This window comes from Acanthochromis polyacanthus, chromosome 13, assembly GCF_021347895.1.
Source record: "Acanthochromis polyacanthus isolate Apoly-LR-REF ecotype Palm Island chromosome 13, KAUST_Apoly_ChrSc, whole genome shotgun sequence".
NCBI classification, from domain to species: Eukaryota; Metazoa; Chordata; class Actinopteri; family Pomacentridae; genus Acanthochromis; species Acanthochromis polyacanthus.
In genome coordinates, this window is record NC_067125.1 from 36,115,920 (window position 1) to 36,128,025 (window position 12,106).

Sequence of the window (12,106 nt, forward strand, 5' to 3'; positions counted from 1 at the left end):
TACGCTGCTTTTAAGATGTCTGTATACCTTGTTGCTGCCATATTTAAATCCACATCTCCAGCTTGATCATCTGCCCAACATGTCAGATATTTCTGTCACTAAACTAAACTGTGGTAACAATGTCCTCTACCAGCTGTTCCATATCCCTATCTTCTTCTTATAAATCCCACCTCAAGTACTTTGTGTTCTACTAAAGTGTCTTATGTCAATACTTTGATAAAGTCTGGAAAATAAGCTGTGTGTAAATTTGAGCAGCTGGATTGTGTTTTTCAGAATGTTAATCATCTCATGATTCCAGTTTAGAAACCACTACTGGAAACCTTCTACCAAGACCACCATCTACAGTACATCAGTCGTTCTCAGAGAAATGAATAAACTACAAGAACTCATCTCTGTGTAGCAGAGTTATATGTTTGGATCTTTTTTTAACAAAACGATCCTTTTACAATTTAAAGTAGCTGAGATGTCACATTTTTACACCACTGCTTCCTTTAGAATATTGTAATTATGAAGTCCTTGCCACTATCTTCACAAGCACAGCTCACCTACAACTCTGCTCACACACTGTGAAACCACTCTCCACTACTTAATGACAGGTTGTAATACTGAAAGAATTCAACCAGAAATTTAAACTCATTGCACCGAAACCAGATGTCCAAGTAATACATTCACCAGAGACTGAGTCTGATAACTCCAATCTGATCTTATCACATTCTTTCATTAAGTTGACCAAGAACATTAACCACTGACAAAAGGATGCAAAGACTGCTCTGCAGAATGCCTGATAAGAAATGTTCATTATGTGTTCGTAATGGTCATCGTGCTCTGCACACAAGTCATCATGTCAAGAGCATAAGCAGGAAACAACTCAGGAAAATGTGTGACATGTCAGCATGAAGTGATACGTTTTGTGAGATCTCGTATATTGCGTAAATACTTTTGCATATCATGAGCTGACGTGTTGTGTTATGACTGTAGGTCGCTATCGCACAGACAAATGCTTACTGAATACTTTAATTAACAATAATCTAATAGACAAAATGTTCTATCGGTTTTCAAGATTAAAGTGGCTCTCAGTTGGCAAAATCAAAAGTTAATAAATCGCAGTACAAGTATGATAGCCTGTGTTTATGAAATGGTGATGGTATCTAAAATGAGATTGTGATTAAAATGTGTGCTTTAATCAATAAGAGACACTGACATGGGACACTTCTGTTAACATCCTGGCTTGTCTTTAACTCTGTTAGACTATACTATCAATACATCAGTGCAGTGGTTTAGATTGAAGCCTCCCACCAGGACCCTTTACTAATTACAAGCAACAATGGATTTGTTTAGTTTTCTTGAATATATACAGCTGTGGTCTCCATCCAGTTGCTTCAAAACCAACCCAAATACTTTTATGGCTGATGAAGAATGTATTTAGAGAAAGGTAAACAGATACTGATGTTAAACATTCATATCACTCATTCATTCAAAGGCTTTCTGGATAGATGAAAAGCCATAGATATTTTGGAGGAGACAAAACAATCTCAAATCATAGCCCGCTGACTCACTTTTTCTGGTGAATTCAACCATATCTCACAATCACAGACTTTTCTTGTAGCCATTTTGATCTGGAATGACTGAATCATCAATCTTTAAGCCAGTGTTGACATGGCAATATCAAAAATACTGAACAAACAAAAACCATCCTCAGATAAGGTGAAGGTCCAAATATGCAGTTCAGTCGACCAAGATTGTTTTTGTCTGCTGTTGTTTTCCACGGATGAAGCTCAACAAACTGTTCACTGACAATTAGTAGATAGATAGATAAATACTTTATTAATCCCGAGGGAAATTAAGTACATTAGTACTAAATGTACAGGATCAATGCTAATTTAAAGACATGACTGATGTCATTTCTTGCAATTATGTTGTAGGAGCCCTTCTGAATTTCTTACTTCACTGATTAGCCACAACAATAAAACCTTCTGCCTAATATGGGAAATGTGTTCCATGATCCACCAAAGCAACTCTGGCCCATCATACCATGAACACAAGACCTCTACAGATGTCATGTGGTGTCTGGCACTGAGATGTTTGGGAGAAGATCCTTTGGGTTGCATTTTGAAACCACCATAAATTGGGTTTGTTCTGGTGCAACCAGAAGATAATAGAATCTGGGGAGTTTGGAGGTCCAGTCAAAGCTCTTTGTCATGTCTCTCAAGATGTTTCTGAACAGTTTTATGGCATTGTTGGGGGCATTGTTCTGCTGGAGGAGGACACTGACCTTTGGTGAATGCTGCCACGTCTCTCTCTTTGTACTGTTCTTTCTGTACTGTTTTTCTGGCTCCAGATTTTGTCTTCGCGTTCAAGGGCCTCACCAAACTACCCAGTCTGTACTGCTCCCTTGTTACCCCCGCCAAAGAGGTTATGTGATACCCGGCATTTGTGTGTCCGTCTGTCTGTCTGTCTGTCTGTCTGTTAGCAAGATAACTCAAAAACGCCTGGGCAGATTCACATGAAATTTTGAGGGGATGTAGACTATGGTAAGAGGAAGAGCTGATTTCATTTTGGTGGCAATCCGGAAAGGATCCTGGATTCTGGATCACTTTGAATTTTTTAGTATGTTTTAGTATGTGGTCCAAAATATGACAAAAACATCATAGGTTAGTATGTCGTCCAACAAATTGGACCAAGGTGTCCAGATAGCTCAACTGGTTAAGAAGGTGATTTGTAAACAGAGATGCAGGTTTGATTCCAGCTCATGATCCTTTACTGCATGGGTTTCCTGTTTTCCTCTCTATCCTTGGCAGAGGTCTGCACTCTCTGAGTGCATTTCTAGTTTGTTGTCTGTTTTTGACTGCTGTAATTTATTGCGCCCTTACCCCAACCGGTCCAGACAGATGGCTTCCCTTTCTGAGTCTGGTTCTGAGAGTTTTTTTTCCTGTTAGAATTGAGTTTTTTTTCTTCCCAGTTTTGCCAAGTGCTTGCTCAAAGGGATTCATTAGATTCTTTGGGTTTCTTCCCATTATCTTAACTATTTAATTGCAAGATGTTGACCTTACTATGTGAAGTGTCCAAGATAATGTTTGTCTGTGGTTTTCATGTTGTGGCTGATGGTCGGATACTTAAAAGCTTTGGAGTGTGTTATTTTGTGTTAATGTCTACACGATACAAGTCTGTCACAGAGATTTTCATCCAAACATGTAAGCTTGTAGGAGTTTAGAGCTGACATGAGGGCAGTGCCCCTGAACAAATCTTGGACTAGTTTCTGAACATCGGTAACTGTTTCTGGTAAGATAATGCCACAGAGAATGGAAAGGGAAGAGAAAACATCCTACTTTCAACAGTACTACAGAGGGGAACTACTGTCCAAGTATACCCGCCTTGTTTCTGTTTGAAAGAGTAAGGGAGGGCTGATATTTCACTTTAGGCTGTGAATGTAAATGTGGTTACCATGTGTTTCTGATGATGAGTTAAGGAGAAAAATGGTCTGGATTTTCCTGAGTATCATCTATTTACTTCTGACAGCGTACTTTAATGGCCTCAATGTGCTTCAAACAAACCAGATCAGTCAAAGTGTTGCGGCATCCCGCTGGCTGTGTTATCTCAATTGTCTCCCAAGAATTTGTTGTCTTTCCTGTGGCTTTTTTTGATGCAATGAATTTCACTAATGTGTACAGGAAAACACTTTTGGGAAGTCTCTCCTCAGAGGCACTCACAATGTAAATTAGCCTGTTCACATGAAAAGTGATAGAAGCAGTCGAATGAATAATGAAGAAGAGAAAATCTTGGCTGTTCTTGTACCTCTATGATTTTAATACTACATTTACATTAAATAGTATTCTTTCAATGTGTGCACTAAAGAGAGTAAAGCCTCAAATGTTCATTACTGTATACCTTGTTGACTCAGTTTGGCGTCATTTATTTCACTCAATGCCAGCCGAGGTCTGTTTATACAGAGGCTACAGAATGTGAAAGTCCTGAAAAGCAACCTCTGGCAGCAGAATTAACATTTTTAAATTCCATTATGGTTTGAATTACGTCCAACAAGGTAAGCTAGCACAGGCCTGGCTCGTTATTTGTGTACAATAGGTGCCTGTGTATTGTCTACTAGAGTGGAAAAGCCCCGTGTGTTTCTGTGTAAATTTCCACTGTACATCTGTACTAAATATGTACAAAATGTTTATTAGGATTCTGTTTGTATGATAATTTTCTATAGAGTTCAATAACAATCATGATGCTATTTTTCTTAAGTCTATTCTTCTCATGTTTGACTATTAGTGTGGACAGAAAGCTAAGAATATCGTTACACTTGAAAATTTGTTCGGTAGAATACTGCCAACCTTTAAATCTTGACTCTAGCAAACTCTTGAATTTTGATGGAAATCGTAATTTGTGCTTTATTCCAGTCAGGTTTGCTGGACAGGTCAAGATGTGCTGAATTGGAGAGATCAAGTTGTACTGCTGCGTATGTAGATATTAAGCGAGTGTGACAAATGCAAATTTATACTGTGACTTCTCAATCTTCAGATAAACATGCTGTCACAATTATAAATGGCACAGATATGGTGTGTATTAGAAGTTCAAATACACTCAGGGTATTTTTTAATTTGTCTGTGTGTGTGTGTGTGTGTGTGTGTGTGTGTGTGTGTGTGTGTGTGTGTGTGTGTGTGTGTGTGTAGGTGTGTGTGGGTGTGTTTGTGTTTTCATCGGTAGTACTTCATCATTTCCAGGTCGAGTCCTTAAAATCAGCGTCAGCTCTGGCTCATTGAACAACATTAACATAATTCGTCTTAAAGTCTGTTTTGTTTCTCATTGGTCTCCCAAATGAAAAAACACAAAGGATGAGTAAAAGACTCGGAATGCAAAAAAAGTCACGCGTTCTTGGATTTCAACAAGGTATGCAAAGCTGAAACTATGTGCTGGGCAATTAAAGAGTTTGGGAAGAATTGACATTTCCATGATTTTCCACACTTGATACGTATCAGTCCACGAAAATATAAGAACAAAACAGGAATTGCTGGACAAATATGACAATCACTATAAAACGATAGAAAAAAATGCAATGAAAAGACACAAACTTTTTTCTTTATTCTCTGTTTCTCGCTCTGTCTTTCACTTCCCTTTGGCTTGTAATGACATATACAGTGTGTGAATCGTTTTGACCTATGATCAAACACACAACGACATGCATGCCACCATGCATACCTCAAATGTGACCCTTTTCTATTTGGATCTAATCTGTGGGAGCTTTGTGGAATCTCTACAGATTTGATTTTACCCTTTAGTTTTCATATTTCCTTCCACCGCTAACATTCTGTTTCCAATTAGGAATGAGAGAGCAGACAAAAACAACCAAGTCCCTGAACTCCATATATTTCGTAAATCTGGTCAAGAGAGGCGAATATCACCCCCTCGAGTTAATGATGACTTCAAAGTATTACTGATAGTGCGTCTCTTCCTGAGAATGAATCAGTTACATACGTGAATTCCTTCACCCCAACTCTCTAGTGACATTCATTGGTCATGTTCATACCAGTGGGCAGATGGTTTCACTGTGAGTGAGGGGCTGAATTACCAGACCAAATATACGGCCTGGTAATTTATAATGAGACCACTTCTGTTCCTGCTCGGTCAATTCTTGAGTGTACTTTTGTATTAGGTACTTCTTCTGTCTTGTGAGAAAAAGAGAAAAGGAAAAATGTTCACTTCATCCATCCATTCATCTTTTTGTCATGCCATCCATCATCCAAAACTTTATATATCTATTCATGCAACTGTCAAACCATCCAGTTATCCCTCTGTCTATCAGTTATAATCTATCATTCTTTACTTTGAGCGTCTATTTTAGATAAGCTGAAGTAAAGGTGGAAATGTCAAAAGACCGCAGTTCCTTGAATGGCCACTTGAGGCTGGTTCCAAAAGTGAGTCAATCCATATAGATACCCATGATAAAGTGCACAACTTTACAGCACAAATAAACATGTTTACAAACTCGGACAAAAAGTAATTTTGGTCTCTATTGCTAATGTTTCTGTTCATGGCATCTGTACGAGGACTGAGTTTTTCTATAACTCACCCGTTTAAATTGTATAAATGCTTAAAGTTATGAATAATTTAGGGCCTGGCTGCTTGTAGTGATAGGTGGGTGCCATCATAGAACACACAAACGCATAAATGACAACACACAACCCTTCATTTCAAACAACGTACCCATGGTTTGCCTAGCGTTTATTGAACGTATGTCAGTTCTATTTGTAGTGCACACGTTTTTTCACCTTTCCTATATTTAGTGTATTGTTAAATTTTCTGATGTAGTAATTCTTCTTTTGCTTCACTGATGCTGGGAGATGTCCATGCTTCTGCTGCCAGGGTGATCTGGCCAGGTTTGATCAAAAGATTAGGGAGCAGCAGTCCTAAGTACCAAAATTGCCGCTGAGACTGCGCCAAGCAGTCATCACAACAGGAAGGGATTAGTTAATTCAAATATATTGTATTTTCCATTGCCTTAAGACAGGTATTTACAGATTCTTTTTAGTACGATGTTATTTTGATTAGAAGCCTGACTGTGTTGTTTTGCTTCCTTTGCAGTTAGATCATGTGGTTGTGTTTTATGTTACCCCTGCTGTGTGTAGATTGGTTCATCAGTCAGTATATGTGCCCCATTTTCTTCTCTGTTGGTCATATTTAGTTTGACAGTTCAGTTGGTCTGTTAAGTTACTTTGACATCACAGTGTGGATGTCGTTCTGCGCATATGAACTCTTTTAGTGGCCCAGAACTGTGGTGTTTATTGTTGTAGACCGCAGTCATCGTTCTTTGGAAAATAAAACCCTTATTTTCAAAATCCACCTGTGATTCCTCATGGTTTTCAGCTCAGCTCCTCACAGCTAGAGGCACTGCCAAGATGACGATAACTGGCACACTGAGGTTGGAAAAAAGTTCAGCACACTTGTGGGTGACATGAGAGGTTTATCCATAAATACATATACAGTCAATACACCAAATGTATCACTTCATTAATTAAAAATGCTCACATATAACCAAACATCAGCAACTTCTCTGGTAAATCGAAACATAGCTGCAACTATTGTAACTGCCTCTGTATCATAATAACAGCTTGTGTGAATTTACTATGTGTTATGATCTTGGTCTCACTGCCTGCTGGTTTGGGGAAAGTGTACGAGTACATCAGCATTGTTTTGTTTTGAGCTCCTGTGTCTGCTGTTTATTTAAGTGTCAGCCTGGTTTGTTTTATGGGCATCACAGCTGTAAACACCCTGTGTGCCATCCACAGATTAAGGTGCTTTGCAGTCGTTAGAAGTAAATTAGAACTTTGTTTGTTAGGGCAGGAGTTAGAGCTGGAGACATGGGGTGAAACAGAGGAGAATATTAAAAACAAATAGGTGCATTTCTTTGTTTAACAATACCACAGTGAGTTGTACAAGCAAACTACCACCCACCACCAAGCTGTGGAACTGTGCATGAATGGTTTCATTTATGAAGAAGGAGAAACTTGATCTCCATTACTCCGTCCAGAACTGAACAGCGGCACTATGCTGTGATCATTACGTCCTGTCAGTTGCAGAAACAGCAACAGGAAGCAGGAGGGAATAGAATTACTCTGAGTGGAATCCAAGCAATGAAATGTAATTACTATGCAGCAGTTTGTATTCATGGTTGCCGGCTGTCATGATCTCATTGGTGGTGCATCTTGCTGTAGGTGTCACAAAAAGAAAATTATTAAGGAGCATGATAATGGCTCTTCAGGAACTTCATCATTATTAGATCCAGTCTGGGGAAATGGCAATGGGTTCATTATGTGCGTTTGTGCCATTTTATATCCTTTAACCAACTTATCATCACAGCAATTTCCCTTAGATTGGTTCTATTTAATAATCATGATAGTATGACAAAAAGGCAATGCAAACATCTCCATTGTTAAGCGCCTGAAAGATATGCTGTTTTCAAACAAATGGCCAAAATGACTCCATTTATATAAAAAAAATATTGGAAAAATAGAAAGAATTGTCAGATTTTTTACTGTCAGATGGGTATTGAGTCTAAGTTTAAAACCATTCTATTAAATTAAAATTACTTTATTCTACATGTCTCATTTAAAAAAATACTAAAAAACAAATCAGTTGCTCCAGTTAGATGTTGTTAAAAAACAGCAAAATCTTGCTCCTTGTTGCGAATAGTGACTTAGTGACTCCAGGTGTGATTAGTTTGTGAGAAGTAAAATATCAGTGGCATATTGACTGGCATATATTGCATTTTTTTCAGTGTCGTGTCACCTGTGATCATTTAGAACCATGCTGATTCCAGTTTTTTTTTTGTTTGTTTTTGTTTTACTTCTAGCCATAGTTGTGCTGTTTTGAATGTGACAGAAGCAGAAAAACGCCCACAAACTGTTCGGGGTTCTGAGAGTTGATTGCACAGGAACCAGGAACAATCTGCACATCCACCACGGCCAAAATGTAGACAAATCAAAACAAAGCAGTGTCTCCCAGAGCACACACCCTGCTGAAGGCTTCCACCTCTCTCTCCACACTGGTACTCCACCAAAGACTGCACAAACACAACAGAAATCAGGTGACAGACTCTAGAAGTGATGAACCAACCAGTGGGACAAAAGGAGCAAAAACAAGCAAGGAAAAGCTGCTTTCACAACCATTGTGCATTGGTTCTCCCTTTACTCAGCTGAGTTGCACCAAAGGCTGCATGAAATGTAAGCAAGCTGAGATTAAGGCTTTTCAAAACACCTTTTTAAAAACCAAGGAGAGACATGGCCAAACCAAATACTTACACAAAAGACTAATTGGGTTACATTTTTTGTGAGCACACACAGTGAACGAGCCAATACTGACCAGAGTGTGTGTGTACGGGGAAGTGGGACCTTGAAAATTAATCATTTCATTCGATTGGTGTCTGTGTTTTGCTATTTTTTCATGTGGTGGTTAGTAGTTCAGTCTGAAAGGAACATGCTTTGACACTGAGAAGCACACAGCTGATTTTTAATGGGATATCTACATAAGGGTGCAGAGGAACATTTCCAGAAACCATCACTCCTCTGTTCCAGTGGTACATTTGTTAGCTGATCGTGTTGAAAGGCTAATTGATGATTAGAAAACCCTGGTAGTGTACATATATATGCATATATGTATATAGTGAAGACAAGAAATTGTTCTATAGATATTTCATTGTGGTTGACAGGCAGCAGAAACTGCTGAAGTTGCTTTAGATTGAAATCTGTTCGTATGTGTAGTTCCTCTGTGAGTCATCAGTATAGTGGGAGGGACTATACATCGATCTGACACAGACTGGGAGGTGCAGAGAGACCAGAGCGAGAAAGTTAAAGGAGGGGGTGGATCGGAGCATGAAAAGTCTTTCCCTCTCCGTCCGTGAGTTCAGTGTTTGTCTGATACCGGCAGCGGCAGTTTCAAACACCGTGTCAGCGCAGGTAGCATTTCAAATTGAACCAGCAAAGACACCGTGAGAGGAAAAACAGAAGAACAAGCACAGGAAGAATCTTTAAATGGTTTCAGTTGCTCCGGTGTTTCTGATTCCTGGCAGATCCAGGTGAAGGTAAGTAATTCTTAGTCATTAAAACTCAAGATAAGACCAGATTTTTGAAAAGAAGTATGAAGTAGTTTATATATTAAGAAGGAAAGACTGTTCATATGATATGATTTGATGAAATATCTGACATCTGTGATTGAGAAAGGTAACCTTGCTTTTTCTTTTTTGTTCCACAGATATATTTCACGGATTCAAGCCAGAAGAGAGACAGGAATCATGAATTTCCTCTTGTTGTCTGGAAATTTGTTACTGATTCCACTTTGAACATTTCTCTTAGTCAGAAAAACATGAACAATAGCATTGTTTCAAATGAGTTGTGTCACAACACCACCCGCATCGTGGGTCGGGATGGCAAGCCATCAACAAGTATCATTATGTTTTTGTCTGCTGTGGTGGGAAACCTCTTGGCTCTCTTCATCCTTGGTGTTCACCGGAAGGAGCACCGGTCCAGGTCCTCGGTCTTCTGCATCCTCGTGACCGGCTTGGCCCTCACTGACCTGCTGGGAACCTGCCTGCTCAGCCCGCCTGTGTTCATTTGCTATGCCCACAACATGTCCCTGCTCAGTCTGGGCAATGAAGAACTGTGCAACCTTTTTGGCTTTGCCATGAGTTTCTTTGGCCTGGCACCCACGCTCATCCTGTGCGCCATGGCAGTGGAACGCTGCCTGGCTATCAGCCACCCTTACTTCTACTCTGTCCACATCCGTCAAAGTTTTGCCAAGTTCACTCTTTTCTTTATTTACCTCTTTTCTTTAGCTTTCTGCCTCTTGCCGTACAGCGGTTATGGCAAATTCAGACAGTACTGCCCTGGGACTTGGTGTTTCATTGACATGGATGCAACAGGAGACGACCAGGCCAACTTGGTGCTGGCCTTCTCTCTGTCGTACTCCTCTCTTATGGCACTGCTCATCTTTGCAGTGTTTGTGTGTAATGGATCAGTGATTGTCAGCCTGTGCCGGATGCACCGGAGCCAGATGATGCGACGTGGCTCGGTGGTGTCAGCAGGGAGAAAGAGGAGGATGAGCCTGGCCTGGTTCGGACAGGGCGAGGAAGAGATGGATCATTTGGTGCTGCTGGCCCTCATCACCGTCATCTTTGTGGTCTGCTCCCTGCCGCTGACTGTGAGTTTACGTCTGTCTCTTTATTTTCCACACCCATTTCCCAGCACTGAATCATGCTATGTCAGTATCTTCTGTGTTCATTACACTGGAAAAGGGAAAAGATGTGACACCCTGATGTGTCAGTTTTGAGTTGTTGAATCATGACCCAGAGCTCTCCGGTGAAATCAAAAGAGGTTAAATAAAGTTTGAATTGAAAGCGAAACAGGAAAGTGGATTTTAAAATGGTTTTGGTACTTTTTTTCTTTAACACAGCTCCTTGACTAGATGTATATTTGAATACTATCAGTAGAAGGTAGACTTTCCAGAAGTGGGTTAATTTTAGGGAGTTTGTGTCTACACCAATAAAATTAATTCCTTCCCCTCATTCTGTAATCATGTTCGCTCGGCAGGCAAGGCGACCGTTGATGTTTTTGTTGCTGTGGTATGTGTTTGTATTCACCGTTGGAGACTTTTTAACGGCTACACTTTGCTCTCCTGGCTGCAAAACCACTAAAGGTGTGTCTGAGAGTGCGGCCTCTGTCACACATGCCATTCTATCACTGCCTGTGTGTTTGTCTTGCGGATTTGTCTACTTAGCTCCATATCTGTTCTTTTTCGAGAGCAGTGTGCCAAAACCTGACAACCCTGGCAGACTGGTCCAGCCCCTCCTTCCCCAGAGGGCAAAACTCTTCTGGCAGGAGGTTAAGCAGCCTCCAGTAAGCGCCCCTAAATCCTGGCCTGGGGATTGTCAAATTTGGCGAACAAAAAGCCGCTGGAGCATGTGATGAATGTTTTGCATAATTAAGGCGCTCTTGCTTTGGTGTATTTGTGTTGGCCTTCTTTAACAGCAGTGGTTTGATGATCAAGGAGTTTACAGGAAGCAGTAAAAGGTGTTTGTTCATGTTCTCACTGTTCACTATGTGCTTGTTCTTTGCATCTGGATGGTTTCTGGAAGCGCTTGGTTGAAACTTTGACTAACTTATAGTGCATGTGATGTATTTCCCCCAAGCTGTGGGTGACAGTGGAATGAACAGCAATGATGGTACATACTCGCCAAAGCTCTGACTAAAACTTCAGGAAATCCCGACTTCACCACATGCAAGAATGTGTGTTGTAGTTGCACTGTACTGCAGCTAGTTTTTTATTTCAGTTTCAGAACTAAATTAGAAAACATGCAAAGGTCATTGCAAAACCCATATAACGTAGGTGGAAAAGGGTTACTTCATGTAGCCACTTCATGTTGCTCTCCATTGTTCCTTGTTTAGTTTGATACCTTTAAATCTAACCAAGTATTAAATTCACCTACAGGCATTCTTAGTTTATGTAGTCAGTCTAGAGTTACACGTTTGATCCCTGTTGTGTATCATTCTGAATAATTTGTAAAGCCCTGACAGATTCCTGTTGTCTCAGCAGACAAGCGTATCCGTGTCGGTGCTTG

General features: G+C 40.1%; 1 protein-coding gene across 1 annotated transcript in view; it reads left to right on the forward strand.

Annotated features, from left to right (window-relative positions):
• Nucleotides 1-9,346: 9,346 nt before the first annotated feature.
• Nucleotides 9,347-12,106, forward strand: part of ptgir (prostaglandin I2 receptor) — a 31,926-nt gene continuing 29,166 nt past the window's right edge. The window contains exons 1-2 of the mRNA XM_022220919.2: nt 9,347-9,574; nt 9,745-10,689. Coding sequence (XP_022076611.2) covers nt 9,856-10,689 — 834 coding nt within the window. The 5' untranslated portion in view covers nt 9,347-9,574; nt 9,745-9,855. The remainder of the gene's footprint in view (nt 9,575-9,744; nt 10,690-12,106) is intronic.